Source organism: Saccopteryx bilineata, chromosome 2 (assembly GCF_036850765.1).
Source record: "Saccopteryx bilineata isolate mSacBil1 chromosome 2, mSacBil1_pri_phased_curated, whole genome shotgun sequence".
Taxonomy (NCBI): domain Eukaryota; kingdom Metazoa; phylum Chordata; class Mammalia; order Chiroptera; family Emballonuridae; genus Saccopteryx; species Saccopteryx bilineata.
In genome coordinates this window covers 218,688,241-218,713,132 of record NC_089491.1, presented here as the reverse complement: position 1 = coordinate 218,713,132, position 24,892 = coordinate 218,688,241, and the positions used below count along the sequence as shown (strand labels likewise).

The following is a 24,892-nucleotide window of genomic DNA, read 5'->3' as shown; positions in this document are numbered from 1 at the left end:
AAAAAATAATAATAAAGTTAACCTAAAATATCCTACTGCCACCTAGCATTTTAGAGCTGTCCACGCCATACAATTGTCTTTTTAAAAAAAAAACCAATCTACTCCAACTGCTTAAATGATTCAGACCTAGGAAAATCTACATTTAGAAATCAAGATACATTCATTCACTCTTCCAGCACATATTTATCAAGCTTCTACCAAACACCAGGCACCAGAATACAGCACTGAAGCAAAACAGACAAGGCCCAGGTCTAAGCAGCGTATACTTTTAGTGAGGGGAAATAAGAGAAGGGACACATGGCAAGGAAAATGTGGTCTGAAGAGGTGAAAGACAAGGCAATATCATGGAGATGGAAAGCTGAGAGGATGGGCAAGGCGGATCTTGCTGAGAAGTAGATATTTAAGCAGAAGCTGGAAGTGGGTGCAAGCTGAGCTGTGGGGATCGGGTTGGCTGTGGAGTCTCGGGCAAAAGGAACACTGAACACAAAGTTATGGTTCAGCACTGCCTTGCACGTTGAAGGAAGGAGTAGAGGTCAGAAAGGAAATGGGAGGCAGAGCACAAAAAGCCTTGTCCACCTCATAAGGATTCTACCTTTAACTCAAGGTGAGAAAAGAAGCCCCTGGAAGGTTGTGAGCAAAGGAGTAAACATGACCTCTGCCTCACACTTGAAAGGTTCATGCTGGATTGGCCAAGACTAGGCTAAGGTCTACTACAAAAATGGTCTGATTCTGATATTTTGCATAAAGCCAATAGGATATGCAGATGAACTAGGTATGGAGGAATGATTCCAAGGCATTTGGACTGGGCAGCTGGAAGTATGGAGCTGCCTGTAACTGAGACCACTGTAGGAAGGGCTGGTAGGGGGGGAAATTGGATTTGGGAGGTTAGCCTTGAGATGGCTATCAAGGAAGCAGTAGGATATTAATCTGGAGTTCAGAAAAGAAAAACCAGGAGTGTCAGAATATTAGTGTTATTTAAAAATCTTGAAACTGGCCCTGGCCGGTTGGCTCAGTGGTAGAGCGTCAGCCTGGAGTGCAGGAGTCCTGGGTTCGATTCCCAGCCAGGGCACACAGGAGAAGCGCCCATCTGCTTCTCCACCCCTACCCCTCTCCTTCCTCTCTGTCTCTTCCCCTCCTGCAGCCGAGGCTCCACTGGAGCAAAGTTGGCCCAGGCACTGAGGATGGCTCCATGGCCTCTGCCTCAGGCACTAGAATGGCTCTGGTCGCAACAGAGCGAAGCCCTGGATGGGCAGAGCATCGCCCCCTGGTGGGAGTGCCGAGTGGATCCCGGTCGGGCGCATGTGGGAGTCTGACTGCCTCCCCATTTCCAACATCAGAAAAATACAAAAAAATAAATCTTGAAACTGGTTGAAATCACTGGGGATTAAGTATAGATGTCACAGATGCAAGGTCCAGAGAGTGAGTGAGGGGCAAATGGGGGGAGAAAAACCAGTAGGGTGGCCTAGAGAGTGCGGCCAGCATGACAGGAGAGGAACCGAGGGTGTTCTGGGAGCCAGGAAGGTGGGAACCAAGGTGTGGAAGGATACTGGGGACTGGGGTTGTCAGTTCAGTTTTGTGGGGAATGCAGTGATCCTAACGAAAGCAGACATGGGGGGCAGAAAGGGGATACAAGAAAGGCTAGAAAAGTGAGAATCACTATTTTTGAAGAGTTTACTGTAAAGGGAACAGAAACAGGAGAGTGATGAGAGGGAAATGGGGCCAAGATAAGGAGAAATGCCAGAAGACTGACTTGCAAGCATGAATGGCTTAAGGATACAATGAGAAGGGGCAGGCTTCACCTCTTGCTCTCCTCTTTCTCCAGTAGCAGACTGTTGGACAGACACTGGGCCAGGAGCTCCTGGGCAGAGGCTCCACGCATCAGATCCTCCGTGCTGGGAATCTTCCCCTCTGGGCCACACTCTGCATTCCTCTTTCCTTTTTGGTGCATGTGAAGTAACGGAGTGGGAAACTTGTTTGCAGAATATGAAGGCTTCATTCCCAAACTGTAAGTACACGTTTTGAAATGTTTATGGTCAGGAAAGGGAGAAAGGGTTCCTCAGGCAATAAGTAGATGTGGGTGTGGACAGAGCCTCAGATCTACCCCTTCCTCTCCTAGCTTCCCTAATGGTTAGGGATTCCCTTGGGTCAGGTGTAGGGCTCAGAGGGAGGGCAGCCTCTGCCTATGGGCAGCTGGGCTCTTGGAGCATCCCTACTCTGAGTTTTGCCTCCCATCCCTGAATTATTAACAGGTATCTACTGCCCTCTATTATTAGAAAAGTTATTATTTTTATATAGAGCTGTTAAATCCATCTGGAACTAATATCTACAAGCAATGGGAGATAGTGGAGCTAACAGTTTTTCTAAACAGATGCCAATCTGTGCTCTCCCCACTAATTTGGCATGGTAGTTTTGTCACATATGGTTCTACATCTGGACTTCCTATTCTGATTCATTCATTCACTTACTGTAATTTTACTATTATATTTTGATATCAGGCAGAGCAGGCTTTCCTTGTAATTCTTTTTTTTTTTTTAACAGAAACAGAGTCAGAGGGAGGGATAGACAGACAGGAATGGAGAGATGAGAAGCATCAATCATGTTTTTCGTTGTGCTTCACGACATCTTAGTTGTTCATTGATTGCTTTCTCATATGTGCCTTGACCGTGGGCCGTCAGCAGACCAAGTAACCCCTTCCTTGAGCCAGCAACCTTGGGTCCAAGCTGGTGAGCTTTTGCTCAAACCAGATGAGCCCGCGTTCAAGCTGGTGACCTCGGGGTCTCGAACCTGGGTCCTTCCGCATCCCAGTCCGACGCTCTCTTCACTGCGCCACTGCCTGGTCAGGCTTCCTTGTAATTCTTATTCAACATGTTCTCAGCAGTTGTGACACATTTTCTTTTTATTTTTTCTTATAATTTTTATTTATTTATTCATTTTGGGGGGGAGGGAGAGAGAAAGAAGGGGAGGAGCAGGAAGCATCAACTCCCATATGTGCCTTGACCAGGCAAGCCAGGGTTTTGAACCAGCAACCTCAGTGTTTCCAGGCTGACGCTTTATCCACTGCGCCACCACAGGTCAGGCCCAACATTTTCTCATCCTGATGAATTTTAGAATTAACTTGTCAAGATCAAGGGGAAAAACCTTTTTTTCTTTTCTTTTTTTAGAAATGCCCTGACTTTATAGTTTGAGAACTGACAACTTTATAGCAGTGCATCTTCCCATCAGCACAGAGAGCCTGTCCAATTTATTCAAGTTTTCTTTGCACCTTCAGGGCCCTCAGAGTTCCCTTGATTGGGGTTTAGTGCCTCTCCTGGTCAGTCTAGGTTCATGTTATTTATTTATTTATTTTGTATTTTTTTTCTGAAGCTGGAAACGGGGAGAGACAGTCAGACAGACTCCCGCATGCGCCCGACCGGGATCCACCCGGCACGCCCACCAGGGGCGTCGCTCTGCCGACCAGAGCCACTCTAGCGCCTGGGGCAGAGGCCAAGGAGCCATCCCTAGTGCCCGGGCCATCTTTGCTCCAATGGAGCCTTGGCTGTGAGAGGGGAAGAGAGAGACAGAGAGGAAGGAGAGGGGGAGGGGTGGAGAAGCAGATGGGCGCTTCTCCTATGTGCCCTGGCCGGGAATCGAACCCGGGTCCCCCGCACGCCAGGCTGACGCTCTACCGCTGAGCCAACCGGCCAGGGCCTAGGTTCATGTTATAGGTCTGTTGCTGCTGTGAATTATGCTTTTTGTACCTTTGTATGTCAATCTATATAATCACCTTCCTGAACTCTGAATGATTCTAAAGGTGTGACTGTTCATCATCTTGAACTGACAGTTTTACTGTCTGGAAATAGAAATGACAGTTTTTCTTTCCTTTTGATATTTATGCCATCTATAACCCTGCACTGGGCAGAATGCAACAGCAGTGACATCTAACCCAAGTTAGATAAGAAATTTTTATCAGGGGCCTGACCTGTGGTGGCACAGTGGATAAAGTGTCGACCTGGAAATACTGAGGTCGCCGGTTTGAAACCCTGGGCTTGCCTGGTCAAGGCACATATGGGAGTTGACGCTTCCAGCTCCTCCCCCCTACCTCTCTCTCCTCTCTCTCTCTCCCTCTCTCTCTCTCCCCCTCTCTCCTCTCTAAAATGAATAAATAAAAAATAAAATAAAATAAGAAATTTTTATCAGGGATAGGTATAAATTTTAGAGGCAGGAATGGATCAAAATTTTAGTAAAAGCATTTTAACAACTATTAAAATGACCACTTATTTTTCTGTTATGGCACCACATTACTTGAATAGATTTCTCCTGTTGATACTGTTTATCTTGGAATAAAGACTGCATATACTGACATTTTATTTAGTGTGTTTGAACCAGGTCTGTGAGATGTCAACTTTCTTTTATCTGCACTCTTTTGGTTATGTTAAGATTTCAGGGTCAGGTTCATCTGATAAATGACATGAGATGATTGCTCTTTTCTGCTCAAGAACAGTTTCTACTACATGGGAGTGAACCGTTCCTCACACATGTCAGAATCTAACACAGTGGGCTAGATTTTGTGTACAGGAAATGAATTTTTGTCTGTGTACTCAGAAGAGAACAACATAGTTTGCTCCACTGGGTGGAAAGACAATGGAAACACACACACTGAACATAGACTCACCACCCCTGACTCAGCTGGAGTTCCTTTTGTGTCTGCATTCTGGCTTGTTCCCATGACACAGGAACCTCATATGCTTTCAAATGGTTTTTAAAAATATATACACATATCTGACCATCTTCACTCAGTGCCTCTGAGAAAATAATATTAAAAAAAATAAGAATATCAGAAAAGCAATAGGTGACCACTTGACATTTGTCTAAATTAACTAATATAAAGACAAGTCCCTCTTATTAAAGTCACGTAATTATATGATTCCCACTTGAGCCAAACATGCTTCAAGTGTCCGTGGGTCATTCAAGGTTCAGACAGGCTTATGCCCAGACCATGGTATGGCCAGTATGACTACTCAGATCTACAAAATTGTCTTAAACTTAGAGCCAGCCTGGGGGGGGGGGGGGGTTCAGGAAGGTGAGTCCTGGCTGTCCTGGAACTGTCTTAGCTCCTCCCAATGTTTATAAGTCACCTGGAAGTCACTGGCTTAAAGGAGAAAATCCTAAGGAAAGAAGGTAGTGACCCACAGGAAAAGAAACAAACATCAAGTAAACTTTCTTTGCTGAAATTGGACCAGCTGGCCCCATAGCGCCAAGCACGAACTACCTGATGTGATAGGAAGCCTGGGGGGGATCCAGTCCCTCAGCCTGTGGTTGATGCACAAGGCAATGACATCATCCCATGGGATCTCGGCAACTGAGGGTCCTGTCCCCCAGCCAGGGGGCAGGCTCTTGCTCTTCCACCTGCAGTATGTTTTTCGTAGCAGATTCTCCACCTGGGACTGAAGGACGGGCTGTGTCTGGTGAGAGCTGGAGATCTGGGAGGCATACTGGATGACCATGGAGCACACGGGAAGCCAAGGAGCTGAAGAAAAATCACCTCATGAGTCACAAGGTTTGGCCAAAGTACAGGTGGAAATCTGTTAAATGTTCTTCACTCTGTATTAGCTTAGGAGAAGACAACTATGTAGTTGAGAACCCTGTTCCAGAATCTGAATGTAATAAACCATATAGCTGTTCAGTCTCCCTAGATAAAACTCACAACTAAGAGTATACCCTAGGGGCTCTTATTGTACATGCCCAGGAATCTGTTCTTTAACAAGGATCCGGGTGAGGCTGGTACATGAGGTCTTGACTTCTCTTAGGAAACCCTCAACTAGCTCAGAACACAGAAGCTCGCACTATGCACTTTGCTCCCCTATGGGTTCTGTCAGTAATGAGCATCTGTTAGGCCTTCTGAAGACCACAACCTGAAGTTCAGAAGGGTACCTGAGGCCTTTGTGCCATGCAGCCCAAAGGAAAGTGACCTTGGCCCTGGCCGGTTGGCTCAGCGGTAGAGCGTTGGCCTAGCGTGCGGAGGACCCGGGTTCGATTCCCGGCCAGGGCACACAGGAGAAGCGCCCATTTGCTTCTCCACCCCTCCGCCGCGCTTTCCTCTCTGTCTCTCTCTTCCCCTCCCGCAGCCAAGGCTCCATTGGAGCAAAAATGGCCCGGGCGCTGGGGATGGCTCTGTGGCCTCCGCCTCAGGCGCTAGAGTGGCTCTGGTCGCAACATGGCGACGCCCAGGATGGGCAGAGCATCGCCCCCTGGTGGGCAGAGTGTCGCCCCTGGTGGGCGTGCCAGGTGGATCCCGGTCGGGCGCATGCGGGAGTCTGTCTGACTGTCTCTCCCTGTTTCCAGCTTCAGAAAAAAAAAAAAATGGAAAGAAAAAAAAAAAAAAAAAAGGAAAGTGACCTTGCCAGGGCTGCATGCTGTGCCACATAAGCAGCAAACAGTCTCATTCCCACCTAACAGCATCAACAAGGGAAGGGGCAGCCTTGATGCCCAACCCAGGGGACTTGAAAAATGCATCAGAAAAGCCCACAGGCTTTAACTGGCACAGCCAGAGCCAGGGAACAGAGGCTTCTTTGACAAAGAAGGAACACTGGCTTTAAGTCAGTACTGAGCTAGCAGTGTGGGGACAGGACTACATGGTCCCTACATTCTTTGTCCTCATACTGCATGGTACAGGCAAGACAGGACCTGCTATCCATTCAGAAACTCCAGGCCTTGGGGTCAGTGCTCCCCCAGCTCCACAGGCCACCTTCCTCCCAGAGGTAAGCAGACACCACTGATTTCTGTTGGTGGTAAAGGGCCAACTGTTACTTCACAAAAACTCTGGATCATCCTGACTCCTAAACCCAAAGGCAGGTGCAAGCAGGTGCAAAATGGGGACAGGGAGCACAGAGTGGAAGACATAAGACTCTCACACCAGTGCCCAATACCGGCCAGATTGTCACTATTGTAAGAAAGAAAATGGGTGATCTCAGCTGCCCCTATACTCCATCCCCAGCAAGTACCCCCTCAGCATGAGCACATACCCCCCGGGGGTGGAAGGTCCATCTGCGGAAGCTGAAAGCCTAGCACAGCTTGTTTCAGCCAGGCCAGGTGCTCTGCGGAATTCCAGTCAAGGTGAGGAAGCAGCCAGCTGCCCCCTGCCTCAGCAAACTCAGTGACAGGCCAGGACAGGTCGCAGAGCTCCTTGGAGGATACCACAGAGGCCAGGAAGTGCAGCACGCTGTTGAACAACTCAATGATGGCACCAGGCTCCTGTGAGGCCAGGCCCCCCAGCCGCCTCTCTTTTCTGTCATGGAAAAACCGACTGCTAAACTCACGATCAACCCCATCTTCAATATATTGAATGAGGGTCTGGCAGCAAAGATCAAGGGCACAGGGGCAATGGGAGACCAGCCACTGCACGGCCTGTGAAACCTGAGAAGCAAAGACAGTTGGAAGAGACTTGGTTAAACAAGTTATGCTATTTTTCCAAAGGAGCTTCCTGAAGGTACCCCTCCCACAGCCTCCACAGCAGGTGCTGCCTGAGCACTGTCTTCTCAACCACACTGGAAAGGAGAGCAGAAGCTTCTAATGCAGTGGAGTTTGGCCTCCTACGGCCTTGGAGACCTACACGGCAGGGATCCTAGGAGAGGGGTTCTGAGTCCCACCCTGCCCGGGTGGCTCAGTAGTAGAGCATCGGCCTGGTGTGCAGGAATCCGGGTTCGATTCCTGGCCACAGCACACAGGAGAAGCGCCTATTTGCTTCTCCACCCCTCCCCTTCTCCTTCCTCTCTGTCTCTCTCTTCCCCTCCTGCAGCCGAGGCTCCATTGGAGCAAAGTTGGCCTGGGTGCTAAGGATGGCTCTGTGGCCTCTGCCTCAGGTGCTAGAATGGCTCTGGTTGCAACAGAGCAACACCCCAGATGGGCAGAGCATCGCCCCCTGGTGGGCGTGCCGGGTGGATCCCGGTTGGGCGCATGCAGGAGTCTGTCTGACTGCTTCCCCGGTTCCAACTTCAGGGAAAAAAAAAAAAAAAAAAAAGGTGGGGTGGCAGAACCACACACTGGAAGGGCTCAGGCCTGAAAGAAGCCAGCCCTGCACATCCTCTTCACTACACAGACAGGAAAACTATGTCTTCCAGTTCTTAGAAGGACTAAGAGCTTCATTACTTGCCCGGGTGCTTTCACATCCTGCAGTTATCTTTCTTCCTATAATTACTTTTATTTAGTTCCTGGCACTTCTTTCCCTAAACGTAATTGTCAGCACAGACTTCCTTTTTAAAAATATTTTCATTTATTGATTTGAGAGCTAGAGGAAGGAAAAGAGATAGAAACATCCATTTGTTATCCCACTTATTTATGCACTCATTGATTGATTCTATATATGCCTGACCAGTGATCAAACCTAAATATAACCTTGGCGTATTGGGACAATGCTATATCCAACTGAGCTACCCCTGGACTTCCTTTTTTTAAGGAAACTTCTCATAACATCATTTTTTCATATATTCCAAGAACAACTGTCCTACAAAAATAATTTATACATCTAACCTTCAGATAAAAGACATGAATTGTTGTATTTTAAATCTGTAGTTATAAGACCTCTAAAAATAATACATAAATTTTATATCTTGCAGATAGTAGGACTAAGGACACATTTTATTATTTTCATTTCTGCTTATGTTTTTACAGGATTACCTCTCAAAAATTAAATAAAAAATGCAAGCAGCAGGCCCTGGCTGGTTGGCTCAGCGGTAGAGCGTCGGCCTGGCGTGCAGGGCACCCGGGTTCGATTCCCGGCCAGGGCACATAGGAGAAGCGCCCATTTGCTTCTCCACCCCCACCCCCTCCTTCCTCTCTGTCTCTCTCTTCCCCTCCCGCAGCTGAGGCTCCATTGGAGCAAAGATGGCCCGGGCGCTGGGGATGGCTCCTTGGCCTCTGCCCCAGGCGCTAGAGTGGCTCTGGTCGCGGCAGAGCGACGCCCCAGAGGGGCAGAGCATCGCCCCCTGGTGGGCAGAGCGTCGCCCCTGGTGGGCGTGCCGGGTGGATCCCGGTCGGGCGCATGCGGAAGTCTGTCTGACTGTCTCTCCCCGTTTCCAGCTTCAGAAAAATACAAAACAAAACAAAACAAAACAAAACAAAAAAATGTAAGCAGCAATATATACTAAATCCAAGATAAGGCAAAAAGGGAAAAATTGAAATATATAGTTGGACCTTTAAAAATGATGGAACCTTTAGCTGGGCCTGTGGGGACGCAGTAGATAAAGTATCAACCTAGAATGCTGAGATTGCCAGTTCAAAACCTTAGGCTTGCCTAGTCAAGGCACATATGAGATACAATCAGTGAACAACTAAAATGAAGCAACTATGAGTTGATGCTTCCCTCCCTCTCTCTAAAAATCAAATAAAATCTTAAAAACAAAAAACAATGAGCCTGAGCAGGTGCAGTGGATAGAGCGTAGGACTGAGATGCGGATGACCCAGGTTCGAAACCCTGAGGTCGCCGCCTTGAGCACAGGCTCACCAGCTTGAGCCCAAGGTCACTGGCTTGAGCAAGGGGTTACTCAGTCTGCTGTAGTCCCCCAGTTAAGGCACATATGAGAAAGCAATCGATGAACAACTAAGGTGCCACAACAAAGAATTGACACTTCTCATCTCTCTCCTTTTCTGTCTCTCCCTTCCTGTCTGTCCCTATCTGTCCCTCTGTCACCAAAAAAAAAAAAAAAAAAGAAAAGAAACCTTACCTTATTTGTGCCTTGTAAATCATTAATGGAATCAGGAATCTCAATAACAGTATAATCTGAAATCAGCTTAGCTGAAACCAAATCCTGTAGCATCAGACCTTGGAAAGAAACAAAATGTCACTTGTCTTTCGCTCAGTCTGCATATGAGTGATCACATCTCACTGCACTGACCCCAGCTAGCCCTACTCCCAGTCACCACAGTGGATGCTATCCCCTGACTCCTGACATCCCAACTCCAGCACTTCCTCAGACCCGGGGCTCGACCCATTTATTGAACATGCTGGTTCCTAAACAATATTGTCTTTACAAACCATCTTCCACTTCCTTTTCCACGGTGTCCTCCCCCAGGCTGGGCATAAGAACCACCAGCGGCAGTGCAGGCTCGAAGGGCTTGGCCAGCAGGAGCTGCTTGAGCTGCAGCAATGCAGACACCCAGTACACCTCCTCCTCTGCCATGTCCTCGCTCTTCACTTTGGGAGCAAGCAGCAGCATGAGTCCACTGGCTCCCAGGAGCTCCTTCTGTGTCTCCACTGCATCAAGGGCACCATCACTGAGAGTACCATGGGCTACCTGGAACAGCACTCAGATCATTAGGATGGACGCACCAGGGGACGACTCTGCAGTGAATATCAGCCCCAGAGCGAGCACAGCCAAACTACACTGCGCTTTGGACCAGCCTCCCTCCATGAGGCCATGAATTAGTGCTAGACACATCAGATTAACAGTAATTCAGCCTCCAGCTAGAATTGTATTTGAGCATGTTACTTTCAATTTAATAGTTACCCTTAAACAGTTATAAAAACAGGTAAGTCCATAATGACACAAAAAGGGGAAGGGAAGCCTGCAGCAAACAAGGGGTTTCAACCCATTTCTAGAAAACAGTGTGGAGATGGGAACAATAACTAGGTGGGGAAGCAGAGGAAGCTACATTTGAGAAGCTACAGATATGCTGTGGAAAAACCCAGGCCAGCTGAGCCTGCACAAGCCCAGAGCACCAAGGACTTGTGGCACCAAGAGTCAGAGACCAGGTTCAGAACCTAGAGGGGTGAATCACATGCAGAGCAGTGGCCCTATATGTCATAGAAATTTCTGATAACACCTACCTGCAGGTGGCCTGAAAGCATAACCTGTATCCTAGGCAGGAGTCTGTCCTGAGAGGATCCAGACACAGGCATCCCTGGACAGAGTGGAGGGTACTTGGCACGGGTCACCTCCCACTTACTCTGAGAGCACCAATAGAGTAAGGAGACAGGATGAGTCCTGTCCAGAAAATCCAAACAACCCAGGGAATAGATGCCCAGATTCTGAAATTTGGATGTCCCCTAAAGAGGATGGCTTGCCATTCAGTTTCCCTCCATCCCACCCCAAACACAGAGCTTATGGCCATCCTTTTAGGGCTTCACTCAGGTATGGCAGACAGCCTCAAATAAGGTATCTGAGGAGAGCCTCCAACACAAGAGAGTAGAATTAGAGAAAAAGAAACCCAAAGGAAACAAATAATGCATAGAACATAAGAAAACTTAGAAAAATTTCCTAATTTCTTCAGAGACGTAAGATCATGCATCCAAAAATAGAAACAAAATGATATGTCAGATAAGGATAAGAAAAAGGAAACGAAATATATATGTAACAAAAGTTCAATAGAACATTTGGAATATAAAGTCAAGGAAATTTCCCAGAACACACTACAGAAAAGCAAGATAGAAAACAGAATAGAAATTTGCTCCGGCCAGATGGCTTAGTTGGTTGGAGTATCGTTCCAAAGCACAGAGGTTACTGGTTTGATCCCCAGTCAGAGCACGTACAGGAACAGATCAATGTCCCTGTTTCTGTTTCTCCCTTCCTCTTGCACTAAAAATCAATAAATGTTAAAAAAAAAAAAGGGCAAGAAAATAAGATAGAAAGGATAAGAAGCTCAGGATCATCTGATGAGATCCAGCATATGTCTAATGGGTTCAAGAGAACACAAAAAAAGAGAACGAAAGCATTTATCGTAAAGATGCAAAACATCCCAAAAGCAAAACAAGAATCTTCAGCTTGGAAGGACCCACAAGACCAGCACAATGAGTGCAGGAAATTGGCACCAGGTACACCCAAGTAGATTTTCAGAACCATGGGACAGAGAGCAGGCTTCCAAAAATAAGACGAGGCAATTGAGAAAGGAACATGAATAATCTCGGACATCACAATAGCAACACATGATGCTAGGTGACAGTGAAGCAAAACTGTAAGAAAAATAACTTTCAACCCATAATTCTACAAACCTAGCCACACTATAAAACAAATGTGAAGGTAAACACATTTCAGACAAGCAAAAACTCAAAACATTCTCCTGTGCATCCTTTCTTTGGCAGAAACTGGAAGATATGTTCTATCAAACAAGAGACTAAACCAAGAAAAAACATTGCTGCTATTGTCAAAAGCAGCACTGAATAAGTATCATACTTGGTATGTTTCAAGCCCTGTTCCAAGTACTCTATATATAAAACTCACTTCATTCTTAAGCTATATGGCCTGGGACAATTTATTTTAAGTTCTCTGAGCCTCAGTTTTCCATTACTAAAATAAGAATAATCAGTAAGAGTATCCATCCACAGGTGGCAAAAAGACACAAGGAATTTATCTAATTTAACTGGGACCCTATCGATATGCAGGCCCCAGCAGCATCCACACCCTGGGACATGCTATCAGCCCAGAGAAGAGCAAGAGGATGGCACTTTCTTAGAGGAAAGGATAAGGTGAAGTGACAGAGCATTTGAAAAACTATACAAGGTTATATACTAGGATATATACAGCCCACCTGGTGGTACATTTGAGTAAAAACTGAGAGATACAGAGAAGACTGCATTAGAAAGAAAATGAAGCAACTATTATCTGCAGAAGAAAAAAGAAATGTAGTCACAGAACACCTGCTGGTTGTGGGCAAGTAGCCATCACATAGTCATCAAAATGTGACCCCAGTAACTGAGGTAATATAAAGTGATGATGAAGCCACCCCAGGAAAGTGGGGAAGGCTGAATGGAACTGAGATTTACAAGTTCTCTCAACTAGCACAGTGGGCAGCTACCAAAATAGCACCAAAATCCCACCTCCTAGTACTCGTGCCTTTGCACAGTCCCGCCGTAAGTATGGGTTGGGCCTAGTAACTCACTTCTAAAAGACATAATCAGGCCCTGGCCAGGTAGTTCAGTTGGTTGGAGCATTGTCAGGATACACCAAGGTAATGGTTTGATCCTCCATCAGGGCACATACAGGAATCAACTAATGAATGTATAAATAAGTGGAACAACAAATGAATGTTTCTTTTTAAAGTTAATAAATGACAAAAAAAAGTAAAGATAAAGTAAAGGACACAATCAGATGTCACTTTTAAGATTAGGTTACAAATGGAAGCCACTGTCATGTTGTGAGCTGCCTGATGGAGAGGCCCATATGGCAGGGAACTGAGGAGGCTTTTGGCCACAGCCTATAAGAAACTAAGTTCTTAACTAACCAGGCGGGGGTGCAATGGATAGAGCACCAGAGTGAGACGCGGAGGACCCAGGTTGGAAACCCCGAAGTCGCTGGCTTGAGCATAGGCTCATCCAGCTTGCGCACGGGCTCACCAGCCTGAGTACAGGGTCGCCGGCTTGAGTGGGATTATAGACATGACCCCATGCTTGCTAGCTTGAGCCCCAGGTCACCAGCTTGAGCAAGGGGTCACTCGCTCTGCTGTAGCCCCATGGTCAAGGCACATATGAGAAAGCAATCAATGAACAAGTAAGGTTCCACAACAAAGAATTGATGCTTCTCACTCTCTCCCTTCCTGTCTGTCTGTCCTTATCTGTCCCTCTCTCTATCTTAATAAAAAAAAAAAAAACAGAAAAAAAGTAAATTCTTGCAACAACCACAAATGACCTTAGAAGAGGACCTTCCCTCAGTTAAAGCCTTGGCAGACATCTTGATTTCCACCTTGTGAGAAACCCTGAGCCAGAAGATCCAGCTAAGCCAGTGTTCCCCAACCATTTTTGGGCCACGGACCAGTTTAATGTCAGAAAATATTTTCACAGACTGGCCTTTAGGGTGGGACAAATAAATGTATCACGTGACCGAGACAAGCGTCAAGAGTGAGTCTGAGGTGGATGTAACAGAGGGAATCTGGTCATTTGTTAAAAATAAAATATCGTTCAGACTTAAATATAAATAAAACGGAAATAATGTAAGTTATTTATTCTTTCTCTGCAGACTGGTACCAAATGGCCCACGGACTGGTACCAGTCCACAGCCTGGGGGTTGGGGACCACTGAGCTAAGCCACATCTGTTTCTTTTCTTTTCTTTTTTTTTTTTTTGGTGACAGAGGGACAGATAGGGACAGACAGGAAGGGAGAGTGCTGCTCTTGACAACCATTAGATAACATGTGTTATTTTAAGCGGGTAAGTTTGGGGGTAATCTGGTATGTAGCAATAAATAAGTAATACACCTGCTTTAATGGGAAGTCAGTGGAGAATATCTAATGTGGATCAATTGAAAAACAGCAGTGTAAACAAATGATATGGAAACACAAAGGAAATCAAGTCCTGGGGAAAGGGACAAGAAATGGATAAAGGCCACCGATTCTCATTATAAATCATGTGGTATGGTACTATCTGACTTTTAAACTACATACAAGTATTATTTTAATTAAGAATCTTAAGAATACACAGAAGACAAGATGGCGCTGGAGTAGGCGGACGTACCAACTCCCACTTCCCAGAACCAAAGTGGATTACAAACAAATTTTAAGAACTATCATCTGGAAAAACCAACTTTGGACTAAACTAAGAGGACTCTTCAACCAAGGAACACTGAAGAAGCCACACCGAGACTGGTAGGAAAAGTGGAAACACAAAGAGGGCTGCCCAGCTACCCAAAGCGAACAGCAGCCGGGAGAGACTCACGTGGTGGGAAGTGAGTTTAGCAGAGGGGAGGGTCCTGAATCCCAGGAACAAAGCCCCAGCCTGCAGCCCCAGAGCCCAGAAGAGGCGTATGGACAGTATTTAACTGGAAACAAGACAGAATACTGTTTGTGAGAAAGAGACTGATTTTTCAGACCCAGGATTCTTCTTAAAGGCACCGCGCAGAATGCCTCTCTCACAACCACTCAACTCGGGGGGACGGGGAGAGAGGAGAGGACCGGAGTAGCAGGAAGAGAGTGTAATCTAGGAGGCACAGGGAGAAATATTTTGGGAGACAGCCACCCTAACCCCTGGGATGAGTCACTCCCCAAATCTGAAGTGAATATTTCCCCCAGAAACAGCAATACCAGCAAAGGGAAGCAGGACACCAGCCAAACAACCTCTCCCACAGCACTCAAAGCAGAGTCGCTTAGAAGGAGGGAGCTTTCGGGTCTACAGTAGTGAGTGTTAGGGGCTGAGCTACAGCACCTGCACCCACACAGCTGAGGGCTTGCCGGAGGGCGGGCGGCAGCAGGAGACAGAAGCGCGGTTTTGTTGGCAGGGGCGGAAGCCGGTTGACCACCACTGGGCCCAGGTGTGAGCTCAGTCTTGCCTGGCTGGGGAGGAGGGGGCATACAAAAGTGGTCAAGCCCAGCTGCGGGCCGCCTATAATCCAACCTGTGGGAGAAGGGCGGGAGCCCCGGAAGGGGTGGAGACTAGCCCTTGAGCAGGAGCTCAGGAGCACAGCCTTGCTCCGCCCATGGAACCAATGCTTGTGGACTGACTTGGGAGCCGGCTCCTCCTGCAGGGGTGGAGCCAAAAGCCCAGGACAGGCCAAGACCTGCTACTGAGCATGGGCATGCAGTCCTGCCTGGCTTGTGGAGCCAAGGTTTGCAGCCATCCCACGAGCGGGCTTCTCCTGCAAGGGCGAGTCGGAAACCCGGAAGCAGGCAGAGACCCGCAGCTGAGCAAAGGTGCTGCCACTGACCTCAGGGCCGAGCATAAAGCCACCCACGGGGGCGGGGCAAAGGCCAAGGCCACCAAGGCTTGTACACCCGAGCACATGATCACAGCCACCCCTGAAGGAAAGGCGGAAACCACAGCAACAGCCCCAGTGGGAAGGCACAGGCAACGCCCATACCCAAACGCCCTATGCAGAAACAGTAGAGGGGGTGGCGGGCCTACAGACAGACCATACCTAGGGAACAGAGGCCACACCCAGTGGACACCAGTGGCCAAGACCTTCTTTTACACAGAGAAGATGAGAAGGCAGAGAAATGCAACACAAATGAATCAAGAGAAATCCCCTGAAAAGGACCTGAATGAAACAGAAATAACCAAATTACCAGATGCAGAGTTTAAAATAATGATTATTAGGATGCTCAAAGATATTAGAACAACAATAGATGGTCATTACGGACATCTAAATAAAGAGATAGCAGATATAAAAACAGACATTGAAATAATAAAAAAGAATCAGAAATGAGAATACAATATCAGAAATGAAGAACACAATGGAAGAAATTAAAAGCAGGATGGATCTGGAAACAGCCCAAGTGTCCGTCAGAGGATGAGTGGATTAAAAAGCTTTGGTACATATATACTATGGAATAATAGCCATAAGAAATGATGACATCGGATCATTTACAACAACATGGATGAACCTTGATAACATTATACTACGCAAAATAAGTAAATCAGAAAAAACTAAGAACTATATGATTCCATACATAGGTGGGACATAAAAATGAGACTCAGAGACATGGACAAGAGTGTGGGGGTTATGGGGTGGGGGGAGGAGGGGGAGGGGGATGGGGGAAGCAAGGGTCACAAAGAAAACCAGTTAGAAGGTGACGAAAGACAATTGGACTTTGGGTAATGGGAATGCAGCATAAGCAAATGGCAAAATAACCTATAGCTGTTTTCTCTAATCATATGTACCCTGATTTATCAGTCACCCCATTAAAATTAATAAAAAAAAAATTTGTCTCAGGGCTAATTCAGGCAGTTAGAAGAATAGTATAAGGATGCTAATTCTGCTTCTCAGGACACATCCTGCAAAAGGGGCCCCAAGAAAATTGGCGATTTGGCTCTTCTGACTTTGCCAATTGGATTTAAAAAAAGTAGGTCAGGAACGCCCTGAAATGGAACTAACAATACAAGGGCATAAATTTAAAGGACTTTTAGATACTGGAGCTGATGTATCTGTTATTGCTAAGCTACATTGGTCTCCTTCCTGGCCCATTCATGCAGCAGCCACAGAATTACAAGGTATAGGGCAGAGTAAATCCCCTCAACAAAGTTCTAGTATTTTACGTTGGGAAGATTAAGGTCATTCTGGATTTTTTTAGCCTTATGTGCTCCCTGGATGGCCAGTTAATTTGTGGGTAGAGATGTTTTGAAAAACACAGGAGCGTTGCTTGTCAGTCCTAATGGTTTAGTCAGTACTCAGATGCTTGATCGGGCATTTTTGCCCACTAAGGGACTAGGGAAAGAACAGCGAGGAATTCTCACTCCCATAGAAATGGCACCCAATACCAGAAGGTGTGGATTAGGATATCAAAATTTAGCATAGGGGCCTTGGTAGCTCCTGCTACTCCAATAATGCATTGTGCAAACCCAATTACTTGGAAATCAGATAATCCTGTATGGGTAGACCAATGGCCCCTTTCTCGGGAGAAACTTAGGGCAGCTGCTCGATTGGTACAAGAGCAGCTACAGCTTGAGCACACTGAACCATCTAACAGCCCATAGAATACACTTCCATATTTTGATCTTGTTGCCTCCTGGATTATCAAGGGGCATAGGCGACCCTTACAGCTTATAGGTTTTGAGCCTCAAAATTATTGTTGTTCCTTTTTTCAAAGGATCAACAACAATGGCTCTGGGAAACTTCCACTAAATAGCAAATCGCTTTTGCAAATCAATGGACAACTTTATACTAAAACAGTCAACTTAAAATCAGCTCAAAGACTAGAAATATATGCCATTATCATGGCTTTTCAGCATTTGCCATATTCGCCCTTTAATCTATAGAGACAGCAAATATTTACTTATCGTTTCCACTATAAAGACTGATGTCTTAGGGACAACTGCTGATGAACTATTTCAGCAGTTCCTCCTTTGAAGACTTGTGTGTCAACATAGAGCTCCATGTTTTATAGGACATACTCGAGCTCACCCCGCGCTCCCTGGAGCTTTAGCACAAGGGAATGCCCTTGTTGATTAAGCTACCCAAAAGAAAATTATTTGGAACAACCATGACAGATCGAGCAATTCAATCTCATACTATTCATCACCAGAACGCTACAGCCCTGTGTAAATGGCTTCAACTTTCTCGGGAAGCAGCATGGCAGTTTGGTAAATCCTGTCCAAGGGGTCCTATACTACAATCTGTCCCTTCATTTGGAGTTAACCCTCAAGGACTCCTGCCAGGACAACTTTGGCAAATGGATGTTACTCATATACCTTCATTTGGCAAACAGTCCTATTGTCCACGTTACAGTGGATACCTATTTTGGATTTATAGTAACCTCTGTCAGAATAGGACAGTCTGCTAAGCATGTTATAGCTCATTGTCTGTATGCATTTTTCTATTATTGGATTTCCTAAACTGGTTAAACTGACAATTCTCCTGCATATGGAGCAAAAGCATGTACTGTATTTTGTCAAACCTTTCAAATTATGGGTGTCTCTTACAATCGTTAAAGTCAAGGTATTCTTCAAGTGTACCCAGCAAATATTTTAAGGTCAATTTTAAAGGGGGGAGTCATCCTGGAACTCCTATGGGTCTATCATATTGTGCTTTTTACTTAAAAATTTTAAATTTCTTTTGAATGCTGATGAACAGGAGATGCCAAATCTTCTCCTGCAAACTTCTACCTTCTTTTATTTGATCCAGCTAATAACACTGTTTTGTCTTTTTCTAAATAGCTCCAGATATACAGAAAAGGTTTATATAGGCAGATGGGAATCCTCAAACGCCTCAGAGAGATCTTCTGAGCATGGTCTTTAAGGTACCAAGAGGCAGAAAAAATCCCAAAAGAGATCAGGTGAATTACCAGCTTTTAGGATATGCCCTTAAAGGCTCCAACGCCCCAAAGAAGTCTCATAGGAGTCCATCTGGGTCCTGCTTCAACAGTGAAAAGGAAGGTCATTGAGCTAAAGCCTGCCAGGCTTACATGCCTTTGCTGTGAGGAAAAGGGACACTGGAAGGTAGGCTTCCCCCTTGCTCCTCTAAGGGAGATTCAGTCTCTTCCAGCCCTGCTCCAGCCACCTATGACCTAACCTTGCCGAGAATGCTGTGGTTTGCCACTGAAGGCTGAAGGTGCCCAGGGCCGACGGCCTCATCTATGACACTGTGGACGAGCCTAGGGTATTTATTCCAAGAAGTAGGTAAACTGATCTCATTTGCACAAGGGCCACTTAACTATGTCTTGCCTGAATAGTCAGGTTTTTTATTCTTCCCTCAAAGATCTCTGTTGTGGGTGTTGATAGTCCTATTTTCTGCTGCTTTGTTCAATATATAGTGTTTCCTTTATTCCTCCTACCTCAATGCCCCACTCATATTTCAGGCTGGGACCTACTCCTAATTTAGAGCTCTCTTTCCCCCTTTTGCCAACTTCTATTGTGAATTTACCTTTGTCACCCAGCTTAGTGTATCCCAAGGTTCTCTTTACCAAGCCACAGTCGCAGAGCTCCAGGGAAAAGCACCCTGATCTCATCTCTTCAGGCAGAGGAGAACAGAGGCTCCATCTCTACACATGCTGCAGATGGCTTTTCCAGTCTACCTGAATCATTACCAGCTAGAAGCAGCGGTCATTGGGACTTGGACATGAGCTGCAAAGTATAGAATTGTGACAACAATTCCAGTGCCATGCGGACTTTTCCTGGACTCCTGCTCCTTGTGATAGCTCCTAACGGACTGAACTGGGGTTGTTGCATTCGCAGGGATTTGGAATGGTGTTGGTGCCAACTTGGACTTGGTGAACATGTTAAGGACACTATTCTTTTATGGATTCTTGTTGTATTGGCCAAGAGTTTGCTTAAAGGCTTTAATCACAGTAAAAAATATATATATGACCAGATAAAGAAGATGTGGCACATATACACTATGTTATACTACTCAGCCATAAGAAATGATGACATCGGATCATCTACAACAAAATGGTGGGATCTTGATAACATTATACGGAGTGAAATAAGTAAATCAGAAAAAGCCAAGAACTGCATGATTTCATACATTGGTGGGACATAAAAACGAGACTAAGCCCTGGCCGTTTGGCTCAGTGGTAGAGCGTCGGCCTGGCGTGCAGAAGTCCCGGGTTCGATTTCCGGCCAGGGCACACAGGAGAAGCACCCATCTGCTTCTCCACCCCTCCCCCTCTCCTTCCTCTCTGTCTCTCTCTTCCCCTCCCGCAGCTGAGGCTCCATTGGAGCAATGATGGCCCAGGCACTGGGGATGGCTCCTTGGCCTCTGCCCCAGGCGCTAGAGTGGCTCTGGTCACAACAGAGTGACGCCCCAGAGGGGCAGAGCATCGCCCCTGGTGGGCGTGCCGGGTGGATCCCGGTCGGGTGCATGCGGGAGCCTGTCTGACTGTCTCTCCCCGTTTCCAGCTTCAGGAAAAAAAAAAAAAAAAAAAAACAAGACTAAGAGACATGGACAAGAGTGTGGTGGTTATGGGGGGGGAGGGAAGGAGGGAGAAGGGGAGGAAGAGGGGCATGAAGAAAATGAGATAGAAGGTGACGGAGGACAATCTGACTTTGGGTGATGGGTATGCAACATAATTGAATGACAAGATAACCTGGACATGTTTTCTTTGAATATATGTACCCTGATTTATTGATGTCACCCCATTAAAATGAATAAAAATTTATGTATAAAAAAAAATTAAAAACCGGGTTCGATTCCCGGCCAGGGCACATAGGAGAAGCGCCCATTTGCTTCTCCACCCCCACCCCCTCCTTCCTCTCTGTCTCTCTCTTCCCCTCCCGCAGCTGAGGCTCCATTGGAGCAAAGATGGCCCGGGCGCTGGGGATGGCTCCTTGGCCTCTGCCCCAGGCGCTAGAGTGGCTCTGGTCGCGGCAGAGCGACGCCCCAGAGGGGCAGAGCATCGCCCCCTGGTGGGCAGAGCATCGCCCCTGGTGGGCGTGCCGGGTGGATCACGGTCGGGCGCATGCGGGAGTCTGTCTGACTGTCTCTCCCTGTTTCCAGCTTCAGAAAAATGCAAAAAAAAATTAAAAAATAATAAAAAAATAAAAAATAAAACATTAAAAAAAAGAATCTTAAGAATAAAGAGAGACGCAACAAACTAATCATCCAGTAGGTGAAATTTAACATTGTAATCATAGGCAAAAAGGGAAGAACATGTACCAAGATATTACTGTTACCTCTAAATGGTGATGGTATGGATGGCTCTTACCATCTTTATAGTTTCTTTATATTTCTTTGTATTTAAAAAGTTTTATACTTGTATTTCTTTTACACTTGGAAAATATAATAGATTCTATTAAAATGGAAAAACAAAAGAAACAAAACCCCTATAATCAAACTACAATTTGAAGAAGTTTCAAGAACAGAGGGTCCATGGACTGGAGTGTCACAGCAGATGACCAGGTATCATAAAGGCGACTTGGTTAGGAAGAGGAGAGACCTGGGCAGTGCAGGCTTTAACGTACATGGGGAAGAGAGCTAACTTTCACTTAGCCCTCTGGGCATGCAGCACAGCTAGGCCTCAAAAGACTCTGGTCACCACATCATAAAAGATACCATATCCAGGCCCAGAGAGCTGGCCAGAGCAGCAGCTATCAACACCAAGTCTGCTCAACACTGAATTCCACACTTTCTTCCCTGCACTACTGTTTTCCAAGTAAACAAGATACGCATCTGTTTTATTAATGTACACATACACTGAAATCTAAAATTCATTTATGCAGGTTTGAATCTAATGAGGAAACAGGTTCTCATGAAATAAGACTTTGTCAGAGAACAAGTTAAAGTATTTTACAAATATTTACAAAGAACAAAAATTCGAACTTGTAACAGAAAACTGAAGACAACCCGAATGTAAAGCAAAAACAACTAATCTGAAATGTCCAATACTGAATATATGCATATAATAGCTGGGATCAAGTTTAGTAAAAACTAAGATTAAAAATTAAACTTTTGGCCTGATCTGTGGTGGCACAGTGGATAAAGCATTGACCTGGAAATGCTGAGGTTGCTGGTTCGAAACCCTGGGCTTGCCTGGTCAAGGCACATATGGGAGTTGATGCTTCCTGCTCCTCCCCCCTTCTCTCTCTATCTCTCTCTCCTTTCTAAAATGAATAAATAAAATTAAAATAAAATTTAAAAAAAAAGAGGGTAGAGAAAAGGTATTCTCACCTGCCTTTAAAAAAAAAAATCTTTTGCTAAAACCTGATGTTATCAGGAAACTATTCTAACAAAGATGTCAGTAGTTAACAAACCATGTGAAATGTAATAGTTACTGCATTTTGTGAAATGCTCTGTTTCTTATCTCTCTTGGGTTAATTATTAGACACAAATATAGAATTCAGGGCTTCAGAATAATATGCAGAAGAGCATAAGTGCATTTATGCATTTGTCAGGATGGTTCTGAGATTTCACCAAGTTTTCAAAGTAGTCTATGACCAGAGATAGTTCATTGTGCTGCTGGACTGTAGCCTGGTATCACACCAAATAGGGGTCCATGGGATGTCATCAAGATACAGGAAGAAGATACTGGCCGGTTGGCTCAGTGGTAGAGTGTTGGCCCAGAGTACGAATGTCCCGGTTTTGATTTCCAGTCAGAGCACACAGGAGAAGCGCCCATCTGCTTCTCTACCCCTCCCCCCGCTTCTTGCCCTCCCCCTCTCTTTTCCCCTCCTTCAGTCATGGCTCAGTTGGAGTGAGTTGGCCCCAGGCACTGAGGATGGCTCCATGGCCTCACCTCGGGCACTAAGAAGAGCTAGGCTGAGCAAGGGAGCAACTCCCTCCCTTGGGTAGAGCATCACCTTCTAGTGAGCTTGCCAGGTGGGTCGCAGTCCCCATACATGCAGGAGTCTATCTCTACCTTCCCTCCATTCACTTGGGGAAAAAAAGACACAGGGAGATACAGACATGATACTTGTTTCTGAGCTTACCATTCTTTCAAAATCACTGCAGGCATTTATGATTCCAGTGATGTCTGGGATTGCGTGAAAATAAGAAAATCATAGAAGTAAATATATGAAGTGATTGTAACTCACCTTTATACACACGTTGACAAAAACTGTCTGATTCCCTTTGTTGCTCAGGCCATTAAACAGCGTGAGTGTCTGAATCCCACCAGAATCACTGCATGTGTCATCCAAGCGATCACCTCCCATGAACTTGACTTTTAACCAATTTGCTAGAATTCTGCGAATAAAAGAAAACAGCACATGAAAAAGAATCCTATTCTAAATCTAAACTATTCAGATTTTCAGGAAAAGATGTTAGAAAGAAATACCACACAGATGTAGGTCCACAAAAATTTTATTGTGAGGTTGGTCTGAACAAAACTCTACTGGGTTATTTATTTGGGTAAAAGGCGAGGGCACTCATGGAATTGGTTCATTCTAATGTGATTTATGAATCTAAAGCACTAAGAAAAGATAATGAGCAATAGAAAAGATCCTTAGAACCCAACCTATGGTGGCACAGTAGATAAAGCATTGACCTGGAATGCTGAGGTCACCAGTTCGAAACCCCAGGCTTGTCCAGTCAAGGCACATATTAGAACCAACTACTACGAGTTGATGCTCCTTCTCCCACCCACTTTTCTCTTTCTCTCTCTCTTTCCCTTCCCCCTCTCTCTAGAATCAGTAAAAAAAAAAAAAAAAAAAAAAATCCTTCAAGTTTAAAATATACATGTGTTACAGAATCAAATTTCTCAAGCCTGAGACCTTAAGAATTCTTGGGACATATATTTCCTAATAAATTAGCAAATCAGAAGACAGCTATTTTAAAAAATGAATCATTTAAATACTTTTAAAACACCACAACTCTCATCTATGCTTAGCTGTCTGAGATAAGCTTTTTGACTTTCTTTTTCCTTAGTCCACATGTGTTCCTACTTAAAAAGTAATGTGTTCACAGAACTTATCCTCAAACATTGCTGACTGAAACTGAAAATGGTACAGCCACTATAGAAAACAGTTCACCAAATCTTCAAAGACTTAAAAGTTATCACACAAGCTAGCAATTGCACTCCTAGATAATAACCAAGAGAGCTGCTAACATATGCCCACTTATACACAAATATTCATAGCAGCATTACCATATAACCAAAAAGTGGAAACAACCCAAATATGATACATGCATTACAACCTAGGAAACATGTATGCTAAGTGAAAGATGCCAGTCATAAATATATCACGTATGGCCTGACCAGGTGGTGGCGCAGTGGATAGAGCATGGGACTAGGATGCAGAAGGACCCAGGTTCGAGACCCCGAGGTCGCCAGCTTGAGCGCGGGCTCATCTGGCTTGAGCAAAGAGCTCACCAGCTTGGACCCAAGGTCGCTGGCTCCTGCAAGGGGTTACTCAGTCTGCTGAAGGCCCACGGTCAAGGCACATGTGAGAAAGCAATCAATGAAACAACTAAGAAGTCGCAACGCGCAACAAGAAACTGATGATTGATGCTTCTCATCTCTCTCCATTCCTGTCTGTCTGTCCCTGTCTATCTCTACCTCTGTAAAAAAACAAACAAACAAACAAACAAAAAATATATCACGTATGATTCCAGAACAGGCAAATGTATAAAGAAAGGAAACAGACTGGTAGATGCCAGGCGCTGAAGGTAGGGAGGAATGGAGAATGCTAATAGATATAGGGTTTCTTTTCAAATTTAAAAAAAAAAAGTTCTGGAATTAAAGCATGGTAATGGTTGTACACCTCTGTGAATATACTAAAAACCAGTGAAATGGACACTTTAAATGTGTGAGATGTATATGTGAATTACAGCTCAATAAAGCTGTTTAAAAAGAAAAGTAGTATGTTTTTTTTTGTTTTGTTTGTTTTGTTTTTTTATCTAGAAAGACAGCTTTTATTTATTCAACTAAAAATTATTTTTCTCAAGGTCTTATAACAGAATTACAGCGTTTCCAAAGGAAGAAAAGGTTAAAACATTCCTAACAGAGCTATGTATTTGCAACTACTTTTAAAACTATAGGAAATTTATCTAAATTCCAGTGATTACACTTAAGGCCAGCATTAATGGAGGAACCTTCCTCATGCCAAGAGTGGTGATGGACACTGC

The 24,892-nt window shown here is 45.2% G+C and overlaps 1 protein-coding gene and 1 non-coding gene across 3 annotated transcripts in view; one reads left to right on the top strand and one right to left on the bottom strand.

The window, feature by feature from the left end:
- The window catches only part of MCM3AP (minichromosome maintenance complex component 3 associated protein), a 66,448-nt gene that overhangs the window by 2,822 nt on the left and 38,734 nt on the right, over positions 1–24,892 (bottom strand). For both annotated transcript variants that reach the window (XM_066259137.1, XM_066259138.1), the window contains exons 21-27: positions 22,861–23,011; positions 10,010–10,268; positions 9,699–9,796; positions 7,002–7,392; positions 5,249–5,506; positions 4,652–4,781; positions 1,800–2,003 (exon numbers count right to left, since the gene is read on the bottom strand). In XM_066259137.1, the coding sequence (XP_066115234.1) occupies positions 1,800–2,003; positions 4,652–4,781; positions 5,249–5,506; positions 7,002–7,392; positions 9,699–9,796; positions 10,010–10,268; positions 22,861–23,011 (1,491 nt within the window). The remainder of the gene's footprint in view (positions 1–1,799; positions 2,004–4,651; positions 4,782–5,248; positions 5,507–7,001; positions 7,393–9,698; positions 9,797–10,009; positions 10,269–22,860; positions 23,012–24,892) is intronic.
- TRNAS-GGA (transfer RNA serine (anticodon GGA)) lies at positions 994–1,069 on the top strand. The gene has a single exon. It is a non-coding gene; the product is annotated as a tRNA-Ser (tRNA).